Raw genomic sequence first — 22,203 nt, forward strand, 5'->3', positions numbered from 1 at the left:
AGAGTGCGTTCATCCCGCGAGAGTGCATACACACACACAGCCAGCCGGAAAGGGGTGCGACGGGACGTCGCGGGGCATCGCGGGGCCCGCTCGACGTTGTCGGGGGCGGCTCGGGGTTGTTCGGAATCTATCGGTGGACCAGATTTTACTCGTACGTACGCACATTCACCCCCGCAGCGCGGCGCCGTCGGGGGTGCGTGTCGGTTCGGTGTGTGTGTGTGTGTGTGAGCATCAGCGTATGCGGGTGTATCCGCCTCGGTAGGCGCGTGAGTGTGTGTAAGACACAGCTTCGGCAACGAGGGTGGCGCAAGCGCGGCGCTCGCGCTCGCGCACTCGCGCGCTCCGTCGTCGTCGTCGTCGTCGTCGTTCTCGCGAGGAAATTGATTCTGCGCGAAACGACGGGGGTAGAGCAGCGGAGCCGTGCACCACCACCAGAGAGGAGCCGGGCTCGGCGGGCCGCGCATACTCTAGCGGGTAATATTCGCGAGTCGTCCGCGTTCCGCACGCACTACGTCGTCCGCTGTCGGCGACCCCGATCTATCGGCGTATTATGTAAGGGGGATGTTGCAATCATCATCATCGTTCCTCCACGTCGCGGTGCACGCGCCTCGTCTAATTGGCCGCCGCTGCTGTCACAGTCGCTGAAGAGCCGCGGGAGAGTCGCACGGAGCTCGCACGGAGAGGCGCCTCTCCGACATGCGAAGAGACGCGTCCGTCGCTACGACGAACTACCACGACGACCGGCGAGGAGGTTCAGCAGCCCCAGTGAGACGCCCGTCCGACGACGAGCGACAGGAGCATCCATGGAACTGAAAATCCTGCTGTGGGCTCACATCGTGGGTGAGTTGCCTCTCGCGACGCTGAGCGCGACACACGCGACCATCACCACCCTGACGACCCTCGTCGTCTCTCTCTCTCTCTCTCTCTGCTCCTTCGACATCTCAACACGTACGCGTTACGTACGCGTAACACAACGATCTCCCTGCCGCGGCGATTTCGCTCCAACGCTGCGCGCCCCTGCAATCGGCCCATCGTCGTTGTCGAGCGCGCGACACGCACGCACCCCGGGCCATTCTCCAGACGCTTTCGTGTCTGAAATCGCGTGTCTTCCCGCTATGCTCCACGCTTTACACGTTCATTGCACCCGATAGACGGTATCCGGTATAGATCCATCCTTGCAACCGTCCCGACCGGCTATGTGTGCTCGCGCGTCCCTTTGTGTCTGTGTGCGTGTACACACTGCCGAGCGGTTGCTGCACCCCATGGCTGTCGAATAAATGTGGACACATCGTGTGAGCCGTCCTTCTACCGAGACCGAGAGAGAGAGAGAGAGAAATATACGATTATCTCGCGTGATCGCGGGCGTCACGATCGTCACCGACGCGTAAAAATTGTCGTCGTTGCGAAATGCGCGATAGATTAAATAGCACTTGGTACAGAAGCGCGCCGCGTTCGGTAAACAACGTGTTCGCGCGAGCTCTCCCGCATCTGCGTGACGCGAGCTTCGACCTTTGAGATAAATTATTATTACGAAGCGCGCGAGCTCGATGAATTCGTTATATTAATGTGGATTAAATGAGGAAACGCGCAGGTATCAGGCGAGATCAAATTTATCGTCGCGCGTCGAATCGCACCGACGGTGGCCGCCGCGAACCGTGAGCGAGCGAGCAAGTAAACGAACGAAAAAGAAAGAGACAGATAGAGAGAGAGAGAGAGAGAGAGAGAAGGGAAAGAAAGAGAGATACGAGTACGTCCTTGCCGTTAATTTATTCCCCCGCGGAAACGCACGCTCGAGCGCACCCGGTCGGACGATTTTTCACGATATCAGAAACTTTCCCCATTACACGCATTAGCATAAAGTATATGTATATACGTGTGTATATATATATATATATATATATACACATACACGCACTCGCGAACTGTGATACGCGCGGAGATTGCGAAACGTCGCTGCAACGCGATACATCGTCGGGCGCGTCTGACGTCGAGCCGTCGGATTTCCCGGACGACGACGACGACGCGCTAGACGGATCTCGTCGTTCTTCTCGCGTACGTATGAAACGTACCGAAAGGGCGTTGCTTCGTTCGCGTAGGAGGGAACGAGGCGCAAAAAATTGTCAGCGGACGTGGGAGGCGCACGTCGGGGATGAGATGAGAGGAAAGGATCTCCGCGAGAACGTTGAATCAGCGATTGAGAGGAGGACCGCTCGGTCGGGCTGGCGAAACGACAACGACGACGGGTCGTTGGCCGTTCGCCGTAAAACGCGCGGGCGTGTTCCCCGTAATAGGGCATTAACAAATTTAACGAATCCCCCCAGATATAATCGCATTAACGGCATTCCGGCGAATGCAATTTTACGACGCGCCGGTTCGACCGACCCTCGCCGCCATGGACGGATTCGCGCCTCGCGCTGATAGACCGTCTTGTCGTTTTGTTCTCTCTCTCTCTCTCTCTCTCCTCCTGCTTTCTCTCGTTGACGTCTTCTTCTCCGACGTCGGCGAACGATCACCAAATATTCGATTACCCCGGAAGTTCGCCGCGTAACCGCGTAATCCGATTCCTCCGGCGCGACGAATCTCCCGTCTCCGCGAGGAGACGGCGGACGAATCGCGTGTGACCAGGACGACGCTCTCTCTTTTTCTTCTTCGCTCTCCCTCGCCGTCGCAGCCACGAGTCGATTCTATGCGCTGCCCCTCTTTCTCGAGTTATATATATATATAATTTTTTTCTTCGAGCACGGATTTTCCGCCGATTCAGAAGTCCCGACTGCCGCGGGATTAACTTTCCCGTGCGATAAACTTCCTCGACGCGACAGCGGTCGGTCGCGCGCGGCGTGTAATTTACTCCCTTTCGCGTCAGCCGGAGACTTCTTCGCCGTGCGACGTCGTTGGAATTATCAATAAGACCCGCTTCTCTCAGCTAATTAAACGAAGTTCGTAATAATCACCGGGACATTATGCTCGCGTTCTCTCTCTCTCTCTCTCTCGATACTGATAAGAAAACTTGTGTCGCGCACGGCGAGTGCAACGAGCCGGAGATTAAACTTCCCCGCGGACGCGGATCTCGATGCCCGAAAACACGCGCAGACGTTGCTTCGTTCGGCTTGTAATAAAAGCTCACCTCGTGCGGGTAAAACGCCTCACACACGCACATACACATTCTCCCTTTCTTTCTCTCGTGTTCATGTAGTATCGAGAATTAAATTCGCTGAAATTATAGCACTTTCGATCCTTGTAACAAATAATGACGATTGATAAACGGGGTGTAAAATACACCCCACGCGACCATTCGCGTCACGGAAACTCGAGAGAGCAGAGAGAAAGAGAGAGAGAGAGAGAGAGTAAGCGCGCGCCTGACGTTAACAAACGTCTCGTTTGAGAGCGCGTCGATTTCCCTCCTTCTTACACGGCATTACGAGCTTTCGAACGGGACCCGATATTAATTGAGATATTTCCCCTTAACGCACGTCACGTGGAAATCCACCCCGCTGAAAGAGAAGAGACCGAGTCATCCGCTCCCCCACACACGCGCGACTCTCATTCTTTTCTTTCCCCCTCTTCGAGGAGGTGGAACGTAACTTCGTCGTTATCTGCACGAGTCGTTTATAACGGAGATAACGCGACGGTGGCGGCGACGGTACCGCGATTGTTCTGTTATTACGGTATCCCGACCTATCCCAGTCGACCAAAAATAGCGGCCTCGGATAACGTTTCCGTTCCGGGGAAATCCCACGACGAGATCTCACGAAGCGCACGCAACCTGCGTACGTGCTGCTGGTACAGCACGTCGCCGGCAGTGCGTCGGGCCTTTGCCGTTGGACACGAGAGAGGGAGAGAGAGGGGGAGAGAGTGGGGTGGAGATAAGCGGGCCCCATTGGATCGCACGGGGGCTTGCGAAGCGTCGAAACGCGCGATACGGGCTCTCCTGTATGGGAACGACGACGTTTCCCGGATTCGCCCCCTTTCGCCGGCATGCCACTTCGCTTCAGCGGCTAATTAAACCGATCGTTCCAGCGAACGTCATATCCGGATCCTGCGGATCCTCGTCCGATTGTCCGATCGGTCGGGATCACATTCATTGCGCCAGGAGCCCGTTAAACCGAGCGTATCGTTGTTAGTGTAAGCGAATTAAGCCGCTCTCGCTATCGTCGTATCGACGGATATTCCGATTGCGAGAGCGTTCTCTCTCTCTCTCTCTCTCTAACTCTCTCTCAATGGCGCAGCACGGTATTACCTATCCTCCCCCGCTGCCAGTCGTGCGTCTTTTCGCCAATTCGGACGCACATCGGAACGGAAACGGAATCGCGACACCGGCCACGATTGTTTGCGGGACCGCTTTGTTGTTTTTCCACGTACAAAGTGTAACGCGACGTCCGACCGCTGGGGTAACGGGAAATTGGACTCGATCGGGCTCGAACGCTAACACTTTGACAGTCTCTCGTTGTCATGCTATGTACGCGTGACTCTTCATTGCCGTGCCGGCGGTTATAGCCCGATAAAGAAACGTTTGTCGATAATAACGGAGCCTATATAATTGTGACACATTGCAAAAAGTTATTTATGGAACGGTCGGGGTCATTTGTGCCGTATAGTCAGTTATAAAAAAAGTCGCGACGTGCTTTTTTTGTTTCTATACGTTTCGGAACGCGTTCCGTGTCTAACAGGGGAATTTGTTACGTGGTAATTCTTAGGAGATACATTTTTCTATTGGGTACCACATGCGAAACTCGTCGGAAAAAAGGTGCGACAACCTTCCTGTGATTCGCCGTACCGTTCCTTAGATTAAAACTTTTTAATATTACACAATTGTTAGCGTTTTGTACACATGTACACACAAGGCCGCAGGTATAATTGGCGCCATTATAACTCTACTATTGCAATTACACCTGCGATTTTCAACTTTATGCGTCACACGAAAAGAAAGAATTAACTCCAGCTAAAAACGTAACAGCTAAAAACTAAGTCTGGTAATTACATTTTAGTTGTATCATATGGATAACTAGTTTTTAGCCGTGAGAGCTAATTCTTTTTCCCGTGTATATGTAAGGCTGAACATTATGTAACTGTCTAAAGAGTAGTACAGCCTATATGGTACAGCAGACCTCACTAATAGTGTCCCATTTTTTACGCAGTAAAAAATGCTCTGTTAAATTCAACACATTTCGCATATCCCAAGCGGTCCACGCAGATTTTTGTGTTAATTTAATACAAGGTGAACATGTTGAAAAGCAACACAAATATTGTGTCAAGAATTTGCACAAGATTCATATCCCTAATATGTTAATTCACCGAAGTAATTATGTTATTTTAACACCTACATATATTGAATATCGAGGCTCAACACAAAATATTGAGGTAACATTAACACAATACGTTACAATAATACACGAGCACGTTAAAAATTTAACAGAAAAACCTTAACAAGGACTAATGTTAACACACATATAAAATGTTTTTTACCGTGTACGTACAGTAATATAGAACATTTCCAATTAGATGTGTTATTTTTAAATATTTGTTCATCATAACTGCTGCTTCGGAGAATCGTTGCCGATTCACCGAATTATCAACAGTCATGATGCACGAATCACACTCCCGATTGGAAATTTTCGACGTCGCTAAAGCCTAAAGCCTAAGCCTAGAGCCTAAAGAATGGGACCGAATTAACGGAGTCTACTGTGCACTTACTTACAAAAATGTTGTAGCAACATTTTTTCACAAGTTTCGAAACGCACCTCGTGTCCGACAGGAGCATTTTTCCTCAGTGATTCTCGGGGAGTGGATTTTCCTATCGGACGCAAGTTGCATTGTGGAACGCATCGAGAAAAAGTGTCGCGATCTTTTTGTGACTAATCATACAAGGACGTTCAGATAGGCTCCGGGCGAGATATCGAAGTCTGTCGGTGGCGGGCGAGGGAAGTCGCCGACGATAAGCGCGACTGGCGATCGAAGTGTTAACGCCGCGACTCTTGTAATCGTCGTTGCTGCGAAGGGCACCCCCCACGTCGCGTTCTCGTGCACGCTTATCTGCTTTCCCGGCTAGACGGCACGTTCGTGTCACTTTCAGCGGCGGCAGACGACCGGTCGGCGGTGGTCTCGGGCTACTTGGACGCTCCCCATCTTCTCCTCCATCGGTCTTTCGCGCCTGTCGCGAGCCCGCTTTTTATTAACGGCTAACGACCGTCGGCGGGAGTGCTCCGTGCGGTTTTGTAACTAAATACCCGTAAGCCCCGCAAAGTGCCTCTATAAACGGAGCACGGACATTACGCCCGGCGGATCGTCGCGCCCTTTAATGCGTTGGGCCAATATTTCCGGACAACTCCGCCACGAAACTTTCCTCCAATCCGCGCTGCTGGCTAGGACTAGGATTATATCGATTCCGCGGAAAGAAACGTCGAGCTCCTCTCGCTCTCGTGAAGCAGGAGGAGGCGGGAGAGGAGGAGAGGCGACGGTGAGCAAACGCGGATGAGAAAACGTCGCGCGTCCAAATTACCGTTTGTTACTTGTATTTGCATGAGTCATTTACATGAGAGCTTTCGGTCGGAGAGATGCCGGAGCCGTTTCCAGGCCGGAGGAAGAGGAGGAGGAGGAGGGAGAGTTATTAATTTAGGTTCAGCTGTGTCTGTACGGCTGGTTAAACATCGCCGAGATGGAGATACGTTCGTCGTTTCCCCGCGTCGCGATATAAAGCCGGTCGGATGCATGCGCTTAGAAAAATACTGAAATTAGCGAGGGCCAGGGGGGGGGGGGGGNGAGAGAAGGAAGGTTCATGATCGCAGACGATGGAAATTCTTATTTATATACCGGGGGGCGAGAATAACGGAATGCTCCATGGATTTATCGCGACGTAATCCTTTATGCAAAACGGCGCGACGTAAATAGTTTCAGGCGGAGAATAGGAGCGAATCTACCTCTCCCGACCGTTCGCCCGCCCCCCGAAAGGGTGAACGATCGTTTGAATATATATCGGCGCGCGCGGAAATTTCCCGGGGTGTTCTCGCGCGCGCTCACTTCGAAACGATGAAATTCGCCCGAAAACGCGTAAGTTCTGTTTCTCGCGTGTGTGAGATCGATCCCATTTCTCGTGAATGAGAAAATTTGGTCGGCACCGCGCGCGCACAGAGAGAGAGAGAGAGAGGCGATGACGGCACGGCTGCGGGGCGCGGGATGGGGCTGTTGAAGGGGGCGGGCGAGAGGGGCAAGGGCGGAACAACGTGGGAAGGATTCTATCCGCGATCGATAGAGGATTCCGGCGGCCGGCCGTGGGATTCGCCGAATAATTTCGAATCCGCCGCCGCTACCGTCGCCGCGGACGAGAGAGGCGAGCAGGTTATTATAAGAAATTATTCCTCGCAGGCTCGCATTATGCTCGCGCTTGCTTTCATTACGCGGGCTTCCGCGTAATGACGGTGTCGGTCTGATAACCGATGTCGCTCCCGCCGTCGACGACGAGAGTTGTGTGTGCAGCGGCAGCTGCACGTCGGTGAAGCCCGGCGGTCGACGAGCGAGGGAGCTCACCGTGGGCTCTTCTCTCTCTCTCTCTCTCGCACGTCCCGAGATCATTTGATCTAATTAAAAGATGAGGCTTCCTTACAATGTCCACAGAGAGCACGGGCTGAGAAAATATAATCTTCAATTAACGTAATGTATCTTTTTATCAGTCTCTTTTTGCGCCGAGCGTAGCGTAAAATGAGAGAAGAGAGAGAGAGAGAGAGAGAGAGGGTGTGTGTTATTCATTACGCGTCTTGGGATTGATTTCCCTAAAGTACCTTAATATGTAATGTAAGAATTATTCTTGAAAAAATAACTCAGCAAGCATCAACTAACAGTAACGTAACATCAATGTTATAATTTCCCACTTGATGTAAATCAAAATAACGCGCGTATTATGTAACAATTACGTTCTTGAATTGGAAATTATAACATTGATGTTACGGTACTGTTGGTTGGTATTTGCTGGGAATATGTATTACTATCATAAGATGGGAGTTAAGTAAATTAAATTAACTAAGACATAATAAGATTGAAAAAGCAATGCGAAAAGGAAGACAGATTGAACCTAATTAATTGCGCGGTGAGTTCGTAAGTAGTCACAGACTAGTCTAAAATAAGTCTGAAAGTCTCAGTCTAAAACTAAAATAACCAATAGAGAGAGAGAGAGAGAGAAAGAAAGAAAGAGAGAGAGAAAGAGAGAGAGAGAGAGAGGCGAAGGCCGCTACGTTCTTTACGTAAAGGCGCGATTCCGATAGATAAATTATTAATTTCCGTTCCCGTATATCACCATACCGTATATGTGTGATATATAAATATCGTAGTAGGTGGTGATGGCGATGACGGTAGTGATGTATTTACGTGTGCGTGTGTGTGTGTGTGTATGGTGCATTTAACAAAAATGAGTCACGGAAGAACAGTTCATGCGGAATACCGAGTTAAAATAGATCATCGGGCTGAGCTTTAAGAGATCGATAAGCTATAAAATATTATTGCGCGTGTGACGTGGGTCCCCTTTAAGCGCTCGTTCTTCCAGATATGCAGCCTTGCTCCTTCCTCCTATTCGGGAAGCACTGTCTGCCGGGCGTAATCGATGGGGTATGCATCGCGGGCGATATTCCGCTTCTCACGACATGACACGGCAGAAACTCACCATCGACTTTCATTTCCTCTTTTCCCCGGGGGGAGGAGGAGGGCAGACGGAGAACGAATCGCGCGAGATTCGGATCCATACGCGACTCTCCCCGCGTCTCCTGGCCGGCCACTACACTAATAACCCCGCCGAGATCGTTCGCTCTGATAAGCCTGCAAGCCCGGAGTCGCGAGCCCTGGTCTGGTTGGGGTGGCCCATCGCGTTTTAACGACAATCAATCTCTATACCACAGACACACGCAGACACATACACGCACGAGTTCACCGCCGGCAGATGCCAACGGCGCGATAAAGTGTAATACAATTAACCGACCGGAGCTGGTCTCCTTTCTATTTTTCCCCAGGAATCTGCTCGGGTCTGCGCGAGGTACGCATCCAGATACCGACGGCCGTGAAGAAGGGTGACTCGGCGATACTGAATTGTTGGTACGACACCGAGGGCGACCCGTTGTACGCCGTCAAGTGGTACAAAGGGGGCCGAGAGTTTTATCGTTATGCCCCGAACGAGAATCCGGCCGTCAAGACTTTCCCCATCGGAAATCTGACGGTGAAGGTGAGCTTTTTTCCCCCGCCTGCCTTATATATTTACGTACCTACCTATCTACCCTCTCGCACCGGTCCCTCGCAGCCGGTCGCAACTGTGTCTGACTGACGAACTTACAACCCCCTCCGGTCGGTCCCGCGAAATCTCGAGATCCTTCCGATCCTTCCGCGTCCCGGCGGGACAGCCGGAGTAAAAAAAAAAGCGATGTCAAAAGAGAGAGCGAGAACGAGCGGGAACGAGCGGAAACGAGCGAGCGAGCGCGAGAGAGGAAGAGGGAGAGTGGGGAAAGGGGGGAGAGGGAACGCAGGGGCGAGGATTTATTGCGGTTGAGAAGTTGCGAATGGAACGATAACACCCGAACGCGCTGTAACGTTCCTGGCTGTACCGCGGGGGCGCCGGTACAAACCGGCTGATCGAAGTTTTTGAATTCGAGCTGTCTGCCTGCGTGAGGGTAACTGATGGCCCTCGTCGAGTGTATCGCGTGTGTATAGGTGTGTACGTGTGCGTGTTACTCGCGTTTGTGCTCTCTCTCTCTCTCTCTCTCTCTCTCTTTTCTCCGCTGCCGCTTCGTTAAATTTTCTTTTTCGGCTGGAATTTTTCGACCGCGTTCACACAGTTGTGTCCCATTAGTCCCACTGAAATCTCATGGTCGACCAATCATTAATAGCACCGCGCGGAGACGGATTTAAAATTCGCGTTTCGGTTACGACGGCCGCGATTACGATCTAACGAGATCGTATCGAGGCACTCGTTTAACGAACGTCTACGTAGTGAGCGACCCCATCACGCTCTGCAAACAGACCGCGTTTGATTACAGCGCTCGCGCGCACACGTGTTTTATCGTCTTTCCGCGCGTCGCGTCATTTTTGCGATCGTCAACGTCGCCGTGGACGTTTATTTTTCCCTCGCCTGAAACGCGCGATGAACGACCCCGGCGAACTCTCGACGTAGTGGAAATCTTGCGGCGATAATTGTTGCTTCCAACGACCATTGCGATCGCGAACTGTTCCCGTCCGGTCCCGTGCGGTCGACGAAATCGAAAGGAGGAGAACAACCGTGGCGCGGATATTTAACGCGCGTGCGAAAACGCGAGGAAACGCGAGACGGTGAGAGCACGGACGTAAACGAAGATTGATATCCGATATCGAGTCGATGTTTCTCGCGCGATTGACGGTCATTAGTAAATTGAACGGTGTGGATACCGCGGCGCGTTCGTCTCTCGCGTTACGTAGCGCGTCTGAGGATTTTCGACTTAATTAAGGTAGTTGGTCCGCGGACCGCCGGATTTCCAGTGACGATATTAAAGAGCCCCTTTAAAAGTTTATTATTTACTGAAAAAAAAAAATTCTTCCCCGCAGCTTTATTTAACTCTGTAAGTAATCAATGTTAACTTTGTGCGCGAAATTAAGACAAATATATACACGATATTACAAACGGAGATATTATATATCTTTTATTTTTCTTATTAATACGTTATTTATACGTCAGTTGGATTATTAATAGAGGTGCATAATAGAAAGTGGTATATGAATATTTAAATATGTATATGTACACATGTACCTCGCGGGTATTGTTATTACGAATTTTTAATTTTCTATGACTCTATTTTCGGAACAAGATAATCAATAATTCTGAAAGAACGGTGGACAAAATAAGCCGATTTTGTCCCCCGCTGTGGCAAATAAAAAGAGCATGTTTTTTTTATAGTTTTTGAGCTGTTGAATCTGATTTTGACCTTTAAAACTTTTAATTTTTCAGGAAAATAATGAAATCAACACGTGAAGCTAATAAATATATATGAGTAGGTATTATGAAAACGGTATATTAATAAAAGTGTAAAACTATAACAAAATAAAGAATATTAAGTGAAAGTTAACCAATATGTGAATGACATAAATTAATAAATAAAGCAGACCTTACATGGTCAAAACGGATCTTAAAAAGCAGTGGTTAAAAATTTTTTATCTAAATCTTACAATTTCTAATAGCAAAATATTTTTAAGAATGGAAATCTATATATTATACATAGAAGAATATATATATAAGGAAAAAAATAAAACACTGAGAAAAAAATAGATGGAACAATTATTTTTGCTCAGAATCTCGTTCACTATTATGCTTCATATGCTGATTTTAATATTTTCTCGACGAGTTAACATTTTTTGAAGGTGCTGAATCAGATTCAGATTCAGCAGCTCAAAACTATTAAAAAATCACATCGTTTTTACTTGCCACTCCAGGGCAATTTTACCATCGTCCATTTTACCATCGTCCTTTCGCATAATGTCTCCGCGTTAGTTCTTAATATCAGCAGTTTTTTTTTATTAAAATCCACCATGTGGTTTAGAAAAAAATTAAAAATAAAAGTTAAAAGTTGGATATTAACTTCAAAGAGCGCACATAAGAAATGTTATTTTTAATTGCGAATCATATCAGCTTCCGAATTGTCAATCCTTTTCTAATTTTGCTGACGTAGATAGTATTATATTTTCATCAGTATGCAGCTAAAATTTGAAAGGATTCCCAGGGAAATGGTTTGACAGACCTAACTACCTTAATAATCACAAGGACGACGACGAGGGGAACGAGGTTGCCTCGTCGAGAGATGTAGCATTCTAATGAATTACTGTTGTGTCGCAGAAAACCGAGAGCAACGCGACGCAAGTCGTGCTGACGAAGTTGGAATTGGAGGCGGCGGGCGAGTACAGCTGCGAGGTATCAGCCGATGCACCTTCCTTCCACACGGCTTTAGTTTACGCGACGATGAACGTCGTCGGTAAGTGTGTGGGTGTACATGTGCACGTGTCTTCCTTATGTGTGTGTCTCTTCCTCTCCCCGCTTATTCGCGTTATAGCGCGCGCGGTCCTCGGTGTCCTCGCGCCGTACATTAATAACTTTGGCTGCTGTCATCGACTGCGTAAAAACACGTTTAGAGAGTTATTACCCTGAACGAGATTTAACGTGAGCGCGCTTTAACGGTGCACGTATCTCCTCGTAACATCGAGCCGTGATAAGGTAACAATAAGCTAGTTAAATCGTGCTTCGGCTCCATTCGTCGAACGAAGCTTTCGCTTTTGACAATAATTCAGGACCGACGACGCGGACACCGGGGGGATAGATTGCTCTGCGAGCGAGGTAAAAAAAGGGGAGTGCATCGTAAGCGATACTTGTTTCTCGAAATTGGCAGGGAATCCTGTTGAGTAATAATTTAATGGCGCAAATTGCCTGTCGCTGCTCCGAGGTTTCGCTAAAATATCGCGTTCGATAAATAAATTTTGCGTTTACATCGCGTTTCCCGGGGGACTCCTTCCGGATATATAATGTAATCAATTCCGATATTACACGCGGGCACTTCCTTCCGACAGAATTAAATATAGAATTAAATAGGTTTTTTAATTGCTCCGCGTCTCTCGCGCATCGTAACCGGTTTTGCTTGCGAACCAAGCAGAGAAAGAGAGAGAAAGAAAGAGAAAACGAGAGAGAGAGAGAGAGAGAGATATACATCGAGTTTGCGCGGAGAGTACATTCGGATACGGACGCGTCTTCCGAAAGAACGGATTATTCAATTCTCGCATCTCGCAGCTCGCGCCGGAACAACGGACATTTTTATTCGTTCGCGTTCGCCGTCGTAAAGGCGCGACGGAGCGCGCGAATTTACGTCCTCCGTAAAAAGTGGAAAAGTAATATTTCGCGCGAGGAGGTATATGGCGCGCGGTGACGCGCGGCTTGTAACAACGAGCGTAGGTGCGAGAATCGCGTACCTGTACGCGTACATAAGCGCGCGTGTGCGTGCGTGTGTGTGCGAGGCGATTCGCCGGATGCCGATGGCGGAGAACGGCCGCGAGCACGCGAATCGCGTCTCTGTCCGCCGTAAGGAGGGTGTTTTTCGTACGACCGACGCGCGAGAGAGAACGTACGCTCGCCGTCGGCGTGCATATCGACCAACCGCTGCCGAAACTTTCGGCCGTGCCTGGCTTTAGCGAACGGCGGGTCAAACCTGGCCGACGGACGAACTCGGCTGCACGCAAGCTCCGCAATGTTCGGCAACACACACGTACACAGGATGCCCCGGACTTGGCGGATGATCACTCACGGATGTAGACTCTCGGGTGAACTTCGTGTCAATGATTTCATTCGCTATAGTTATACAAGAAGGATTCAACTTACAAAATTACTAGTTGTGCCATTTCTTTACTAGTTGCGTCTTCTTCACTCATTCTTAACCCTTCGTGTGTGATTTGGGAAAACATTCGAATTGACTGTAGAATTGAATTGAATTAAGAGCGAGGCTTGAAATTTCTATTTAAGGAAATAGGTGGTAAAGAGAATCCGTACTTGTGTGTGCGGCGATTTACTGAGAAATTGCGAGCACATAAAGTCACGAGTGTTTCTGAAATAACTCACGAATATCATATGACATTAACGAAAAGTAATGTAATAGATTTTCTTTTTCTGTAAGTATGAGTACTTTTTCTCATGATAGAACGTATTTATGAAGGTAATTGATTTATTAATATAAGAATTTAATTTTTCATTTCTTAAAGTAATGTTATTTTACTATTGATTTGCCGTTAGCTTATTTGCATTTTTAATTTATCATTATTATTTTATATTTATTTCTTTCAAAATAAAGTATTTTTTGGATAAAAGTTAACTTTTAAATTCATTAATTTTTTTTAATACTGCTTTGTTTCAGTGCTCGAAAAGTAAATAATTTTCATTTGTCCAAATAATTGTGTTTTTTTTTTTTTCACTAGGCATAGCTAAACCATTTTTCTTTGTGAAGTATCCATCCTTCAAGAATGTCAATCTACAGGGATTTTGTTTCTGTTCAACGCGTTCAAAAGTTACGAATTTTTCCTGCGAGTAGAAAAATCGTATGTTTTTCTCCGTTTTTTCCTCAAAGAAAAATAAAGTTATAAGCATTGCAGGTTAAACAACGCTTTTAACTGAAAGTACAGACCTGAAATAATGCCATAGCATTTTTTGCGAATTTTTGATATATTTGACTTATACATAGCGAGAAAAGTGGTTCTACTTACAAACGATCCACGATTCACATGGCGTCAGCGAAAAGCAGCGAATCATATGGAGAGTTAAGGGTCAAGCTTGTCAGTAAATACCTTTAAAGAGAAGAAAATGGACCATGCTCGACTTCTTGAACGAATGTGAAGAATCTCAGAGTGCTACTTATACTTTTTAGATTACATATCAAACTTTCATCTTCATTTTAGTTAACGTATTCTATGTGAGTTAGAATCTTCTTGCATAATTATGGCCAATTTTACAATTAAAGACGAAAAGAAGAACAAAGAAATTTTCTCATTTCCTGGGACGTTGAACGTCAGAAATGTGACTAGATAATGAATTATTAATCTTCATTTCACATCTAACGGTACTTATTTTAATGCTTTACCGGAAGCATATTAATAAGCTCCATTTCACTTGCGAGCGGTGAACGAAGTGTTAATAGATTTGTAACTATGATAATTTCATGAGAGATTAATTTATCATTTAATATCGACGAACTAAGTGTCGCGAAGAAGATAATAGTTTCTATCGATATTTCCGCTGAGAAAGATGAAATCTACTCGAAGACTACGCGCGGTGGATATTTTTGACGCTTCTCGCGATAATTTCGCGATTCCATTTGTACCTTGCTAATTTTGAAACACCAAACCGGGTACAATAAATATATCAATACAACTGAAAAACACAAAACAAGAACGTGAAGTGAAAATAGCTTAGAGAAATTAGATTACAATCGATTTTACGGTAAACGAAAAATTATATCGTCTGCCTGCAATTTCTTTTTTTTTTTTCGATTCGCTCGAATTAAAGTCGAAGTCGCGTTTTTCCTCGATGTATCTTCTATTTCAAGACTAAACGATGCTTTGGAGAAACGATTGTTACACCATCGGATGCGAGACAATTTAAGTTTTCAAACGCACTTTGTCCAACGTAGCTACAACTTTTCAAAGTGGTGATATCGATGACTGGCGAATCTCTTTGATGGGGACTGCGGCTCGCGATAATGTTGCGTTTCCTTTTAGCGAGATACTTCGCCGCTCGGAAAAGCTCGAAGTGTGAAGTCCGTAACGCGAGCGCACTACTCTGGTGTTACGCGCGATTCCTTCGTTCACCGACAAAAGACCGCGCGTCCCTTAATCGAAATTTTCGTTTTATATCTTAAACTCTTAGTTCTGCAACACAATAGAAGCTAAGATAGCAAAATAGATTTAAGTTCAATTCTAATAATATCCTTTATAATTTATTCCTATTTTGATCCTGCTGATGTCTTAGATTTCCGTTTTCGTTGTTTTAGCGTCGAAATAGGTTGTTGAATGTAGCGTTAAACCTGTACGCGGAAAATAAAGTTTGGTTGGCATTAATCAGAAAGAGAGGGAACAAGCAGATGCATTTCAGTTGAAGGAAATAGAATTTCTGCTTGTAAGAACCAAATCTGGGTCATAAAAACCAGAAATTCTGTTTCCTTCAACCAGAACACATCTGATTGTTCCCTTTCTGATTAATACAATCAGATTTTTTTCCATGCAGAATTAAAGTTTCAAGAGAGGAGTTAACAGGGGTCAGTATCGTCAAAGTAGGTTTTCGTTGGTCTACAGATCATCTAATTAGGTACAAACTATAACCCCTCGACTGGTAAGTTGAATTTCGCAAAAGTCACTTAAGCTGGCAAAAGGTGGATTTTCAAAACTGAAACAAAGTGGATAACACTTCGTTTTGGTCATTTATATCAGTTTGAAGATTTGCCGTTTCAAATTTTTAATTTTTTAAATTCACCATTGAAAATAGCAATCTCCAAAACTGGTATGTATTTCAAAATACACCTCGAAATTTTTGTAAAACTTTTATATTTTTTTCCAATTTTAGGTCGGCTATATTACATCAACTATGTTGAAGTTTGAATCTCGAAGTTTACCATTGAATAGAGCGATCCTTTGAATATCCAATTTAAAAAATTTAAAAATATTCCAGAAAATATTGATCCACCAGAAATATCAAAACGTTGTATCGCGTTTCGCGCCAGGGATTGAAAACGTCAAAGCAGCATCGAATTTTGATTCGGGTCGACTTGAAAAACTTCGAGCGGCCGTGTCTCGGCGAAAAATTGACGCGCGATTGTGAAACGAGAACGTTTCTTCTCGTTATCGCGCACACTATGCGTTCGCTATGCTGCTATTCGACGAGCGTGCTCGACACACGTTTCGCATCTACAATTACTCCACGCGTAAACGCGAAGCATCGTTGGTACGGAGTCGCTGAAATTACTTACGAAATTACGAAACACTTAGACGAGATAACAGAGAGAGCATCGGGCGTTTTCATGCGAGTGAAGCACGAAGTTTCGCGGCGCACTTTGTTCGGCAAATTTCGCTGCGCCAAAAAATGCTTGCACCACGCATCCGCCGATACGCGCGCGTGATTTCGAGTGTCGGCCTCGAGTTATTCCATTCGATCACTGCGATTCGATAGTGAGCTATTACTGGCTGCCGGTGCGAGGTCGATATCGAAAATCTGCTAGCGGTTCCGGGGCACAGAGGACCGCTCGTAAAACACTCTCTGCACGGGTCGCTACACCCGGGACACCCTATGTACGCGGAGACTCTCTTACCTTTGCAGAATTGCCCTCCCAGATGCCGTCGATACAGGGGCTGAAGAGGAAATACCGTGTCGACGATCCGCTGCGTTTGAACTGCACATCCGGCAGGAGCAAACCCGCCGCGAATCTCACTTGGTACATCAACGATCGACAGGTATGCCCTAACTACTAATGATGGTAATGCGCGTGGTTAGACGGGGGGATGGAAAGGAGCGGGCACGGGAGGATCGGATGCCTCTATTTAGTTTACCTTAGCTTTGATCCATTATCCCTGATCAAACGTCGGAGACAAGGGAGCTTATGGGATACGTTCCTCTCCCTCCTCCTCCTTCTCGAAATGTTCCGAAGTTCGCGAGGAGCGACGCGCTCGCATTGTGGAAAATCGACGTAAATCAGCGTCATTTAGCGTCGCTAATGTACCCGCGTGTTTTTCCCGTGGATTTCACTCGAGACGGATCGAGAAGCGGCGTAATAACTTGTACGTCCGAGAATTTTAATATCTCTCTAGATATATATATCGTGATACTACCGTTTCCCTCTCCTCCTAATTAAAAAGCGCTTTAATTTAAATGTTAAAGATAACATTCTCCGAGAGCCGCTCGCTCCGCCGGAATTAGGCGTTTTTAGAGCTTCAGATAAATATTAAAATAGCCCCCGTAATCACCTTACATTAACGCACTCGTGCGCGAATTATCTCGCGTGCTGGACGCGGGCGAGCGGTTCTTGGCAAAGGGGAAACGGGAAAAATAGAGGGGTTTCTGAAGATTTATCTAGCGGGCAACGTAACGTTTAGCAACAACAACACACAAAGCGGCGCGAAAATAGTTTTTCATCCTTACCCCATGTGTGCGTGTGTAACATCGGTATTTATTTTATCTCTTAACACAGAGCCGTCTAACCAGGCGCTCGCGACCACCTTCTCGCGTTCGATCCGCCGTTCTCGTTTTCGCTCGCTCGTTCGCTCGACACTTCTGTTTTATAACAATCCCCTGTACGGGGCTCATCCCGCTCGCTCTCAAATCGGTTAACGAGGCTCGATCGATTTAATCCGACGCGATTCCGTCTCTACCGCCGCATCCCGCTGCAGCCCCCCCGCGAGAGCAAAAGCTTAACGGATCACGTGTGTTTCTCTTTTTCTCGCCGGCAGCCACTGAAGTCGTACGTCCGCACGTACAGCCCGCTCGACACGAACGAGTCGGAGTGGCAGGTCTCCCAGATCGGCCTCCAGTTCCTGGTTACGCACGATCACTTCACGAGCGGCAAGCTGAAGATACGCTGCAGCGCTTCGATATACGACATTTATTGGCAGAGCACGGAGGTCAGCACCGAGGAGGACCGGCCACGGGTGATACACTACGAGCCGGCCGCCACTATCGTCGGCATCAACTACCTGCAGCCGCCGCCGAATTTCCAGACCGGCCAGAAGAAGCCGGACGGACAAGTCGGGGTGAAAGGTAAAAGCTCCCTCTTCCTCGTCTCACCTCTTTCTCTCTCTTATTTTCCTTCTTCTCCTCGCTCGTTGGATTAGACGCTTTTGCCAGTCTCGTTGGGTATTTTCGAGGAGAGGCGGTAAATATCCTCCGTAAATACGCTCGCAATCCTCGGCTGTTTGTCGAAATTCGAGACATTCTCGGGAGCCGAGAGCGTTGGACGAACTCTGCGAACGAACTGGCCGGTCGGCTTGATTTGCTTATAGAAGAAGCCTTTTCTTTCTCCTCTGTTTTTTCTGCCGAGCTAAACGACGCCGGACGACTTGACGACGGGCTCTTTGAGCACGTTTGCATTAAAACAGCCCCGCACGGTCATTCACAGAGTCGACGTCGTCGTTGAGCCGCGATCTGAATTCCTCCTGTCGAGCGACTCGATCGGAAGAGAGAAAGAGAGAGAGAGAGAGGGGCGAAAGAGAAAAAAGAGAAAAGAGGAAAAGAATATAAAAGGGAAGAAAGAGAGACGAACGAAAAAGTGAGAGAGATCGTATTGTCAGACCGTTCTCGCTTATTGATTTTTCAGTGCTGGGGTCCTCCGCGATGAGCCCGCGGCCTTCGTCAGCGGGGTTCGCGTTGGAATTGTTTGCGCTTCTTCTAATCGCCATTCGTTAAGCATAAATTCATCGTTCGAGCGCGCTTTGGAACACTTTGCGTATGTCGACGTGTGCTTGTGAGAGAGAGGGCTCGAGGCGCTTTGTGCGATGATGACGTTTCCTCAACGGGATCCTCGGGTCGCCGACCACCATCACCGTCGCCGCCATCACTATCGAGTCGGCAGCAGCGATACACAATACCGGGAGAGCGAATACAGACCTCCTCGGCCGCGCACGTCGAGGCAACCTGAAAGGCGCGACGCCGGCTTCGAATGGAAGTGAGACTGAGAGACAGAGGGAGACTGTCGGAGACAGAAGGGAACGAAGGGAGAGAGGGAGGGTTCGGGAAGACTGAGAGGGAAGATCGAGAACGACAAGGCGAGGGCAAAACCCCCGCGAGACATTCCCCTTCGAGACGTTCACTTATCCGATCAACGAATGTCCAAAAGCATTGGCGACGACACTACGGCTGGATACTCGAGATATATATATATATATATGTATGCATATATATATATATATATATAAATACATACATCCGGGAGATATTTTATTATTATTAGACCATGTACTTGCTTCCTTCCAGCGGGATAATGTGTTTGCAATGTGTAGGTATATATATACGTATATATAAATATATAAACATATAAATATATATATATATATATATATAGTACGTTTCGTCGCGCATCGTATGGGAAGAGATAGTTTTTTTTTCGTACTTTTATAACTCAGAAGGACTATAACGCGTAGCATGGATGTACGTGCGTATTCCTCGACAGACAGATCAACATTACATTACTCTCTGTGTGCGAGAACACTGAACATTGCGTATGCGCGAATAACACACATACACACACACACACACACACACATACATACATACATACACGCTCGTGCGCGCGTGCGAGGAATTGTACACTGCCATCGTAACGAACTGTGATGCGTAAAAACGCCCGACACGCGCGAATACGCGCGCAACACAGATACACAAACACAAACACAAGACACAATACCACACTTTCTCTCCATACGAATAACTGATAAGTAAAAGTGTTCGAAAATAAACTGCCCGCCTAAGTATTTTACAGTGTGCGAGAAGATGTACCTGAATCGGATATTCGCGAACTTCTTTTGTGTTGCTACTTAGAGACTATGTAATTGATAAGAGAGAATGACAAAGCGAGCGGGGAAAGAGATGTGCTATATGGAGTTATATGATGTAACAAGAACAACAAGAAACAACTTTGTGTATCTCGATCATTCCATCTTTCGTATTAAAGCGTGACTCATTTATTAACTGAGGCTGATTTAATTGATGTACAGTACACGACTTATGGAATTTATTATAAATTCATTTAACTAAATCGTGTCGTTGCGTTCTCCCCCTCCTCCGGATGACCCCCCCGTCGCTTCTTTTATCCCCGCGTATTTCCGCGTGACCGCGCTTTTAAATTGTATTGTAATATTTTCTTCGTTACCATGCGGAGCGTTATCGCCGTCGATGTGTACTCTGCTCGTCAAATATTAGCCGATGACATCATAAATTATATCCCTCCGCGGTTTATGTTTATCGATATTCGATATCAGCTTTTATGCCGCATGAAATACATTCCGACCGAGTCTTCTTGATATTTTTCGCTGTCAAATATATTCCGGCATGAATGTAAAAATATAAATGTACGAGTGTATGCGATCCGTATTAATGTAATAAACGTAAGACACGAACGAGAGAAAGAGATAGAGAGAGAGAGAGAGAGGAGAGCGGACGTAAAACAATTATTTCGGTGTTGCCAGAAAGCGGTGCTCTATTGTTGTCCGGTTGTTTCATTACATGTTGCGTCGACGATGTAATGTTGTTCTCCGCGTTAAAATATCTATTCATTTTAAACGATCCAGAGATCCAAATGTCGAAACAATGGAGTCGCGTATAAATAATGCACGGGTGTAAAGGAGAGAGAGCCGCCGCCACCACTGGACAGCGCTCGTGCGCGCGCCGCAAATGTTAACTAAAATATCGCCCGACAAAAGCGCACGTTAACTCGCCGGCGGATCGAGGAGCGCCGCTTTGCGGATTATTACGTTTGTTTATACGCGACCGGTGAACGCGGTTAATGTGATAACTCAATTATCGCATGCTGTGATATTTACTCTGTTGCCGTCCGGAGAACGCAATCGCGCGATAACGGCGATACTCGCGCCATTGCGTGTTCGCGATCGAACGCGGAAAATCATCGGATCCGAGACGACGCGAGATGCCGATAATTCCCCCCGTCGTGTTTCCTCCTTCGCTCTCTTCCCTCCCCCCCCCCTTCCCCCGATCTTAGTCCCTTAGATCATCATCGTCGCCATTAGGGCGTTTCGCTAACGCGTCGCGATCGCGGCGTTTCGGAAGGGCGGAAACGCGCTCGCGAGGCGATCTTGAAAATTGATATTTCAATAAAACCTCGCCGGGGCGCGTATCGCGAAATGAGCTCGGCGGATGAATACAGCCAGTCCGCGCGGGATGCATAGTGTGTAAGGCGGACTTCAAAAGCCACCGGTATTTTCTCTTTTATCTCATAAGTATCTCGTTGAATAGTTGAAGTTCTCGCGGAATGAAACAGTAACAATTCGTAAATGTAATTGTTCACTGACCGTAGCGCTGCTCTCACGACGAGCGTGGAAATTGCAGTTCTCAAAGAGCCCGCGAAAATAGAATACCCATCCGTCTGCCCTCTCTCTCTCTCTCCCTCCCCCCCTCTATTTTTCTCTTTCTCTCGATCGTTCGGAGGTTTCCGAATTTTTCGCAATTTTTTGCATCCGCGCGAGACGGGAGAAACAAAGAGAAAAATAGGGAGCGCTTACTCCGCGCGCTAAAAAGATCTCGGCGGTGATCAGTCTCAAAGGGGTGACGACGCGGGGAAGATTCGCAGCGGACAATTTTCCGCGCCGGCGGGAGAACAATTTCCCTCGTAGTCGTCGTATCCTAATTGAGCCTTGGGCGTCGAAGTGGTGCGCAACGTTCGTTTAACGTCGTGTTACGATCCGAGATGGGGCAATCTCGCGCGGAATTTCGCCGAGCTGACGGGGCAGAAAAGACGCGCGGAAAGGACTGCGCGCCGATTCACAACGACAACGACGGTGATGCGATAATTGACAAGAGGAGGTAACGTTTTCTCCTTCGCGTAGAGCTCCCTCGGCTCGAAGATCGCGCCCGATCACCGGATGGAGACGGAGACAGATATAGAAAGAGAACGGAAGAGAGAGAGAGAGAAAGAGGGAGAGAAAGAGACAGAGATCCCACATCGAGTTTTATTCTCGGCTTTA

At 47.4% G+C, this 22,203-nt stretch overlaps 1 protein-coding gene across 1 annotated transcript; it reads left to right on the plus strand.

The window, feature by feature from the left end:
* The first annotated feature begins 396 nt into the window (after positions 1-396).
* Positions 397-20,528, plus strand: LOC106744465. Its single transcript, XM_014619276.1, has 6 exons — positions 397-840; positions 8,991-9,199; positions 11,831-11,966; positions 16,835-16,968; positions 17,962-18,268; positions 18,825-20,528. The coding sequence occupies exons 1-6, from the start codon at positions 804-806 to the stop codon at positions 18,911-18,913; spliced, it is 912 nt and encodes a 303-aa protein (XP_014474762.1). The 5' UTR covers positions 397-803; the 3' UTR covers positions 18,914-20,528.
* The last annotated feature ends 1,675 nt before the right edge of the window (positions 20,529-22,203 follow it).

This window comes from Dinoponera quadriceps, unplaced genomic scaffold (assembly GCF_001313825.1).
Source record: "Dinoponera quadriceps isolate SergipeBrazil2010 unplaced genomic scaffold, ASM131382v1 scaffold777, whole genome shotgun sequence".
Taxonomy (NCBI): Eukaryota; Metazoa; Arthropoda; class Insecta; order Hymenoptera; family Formicidae; genus Dinoponera; species Dinoponera quadriceps.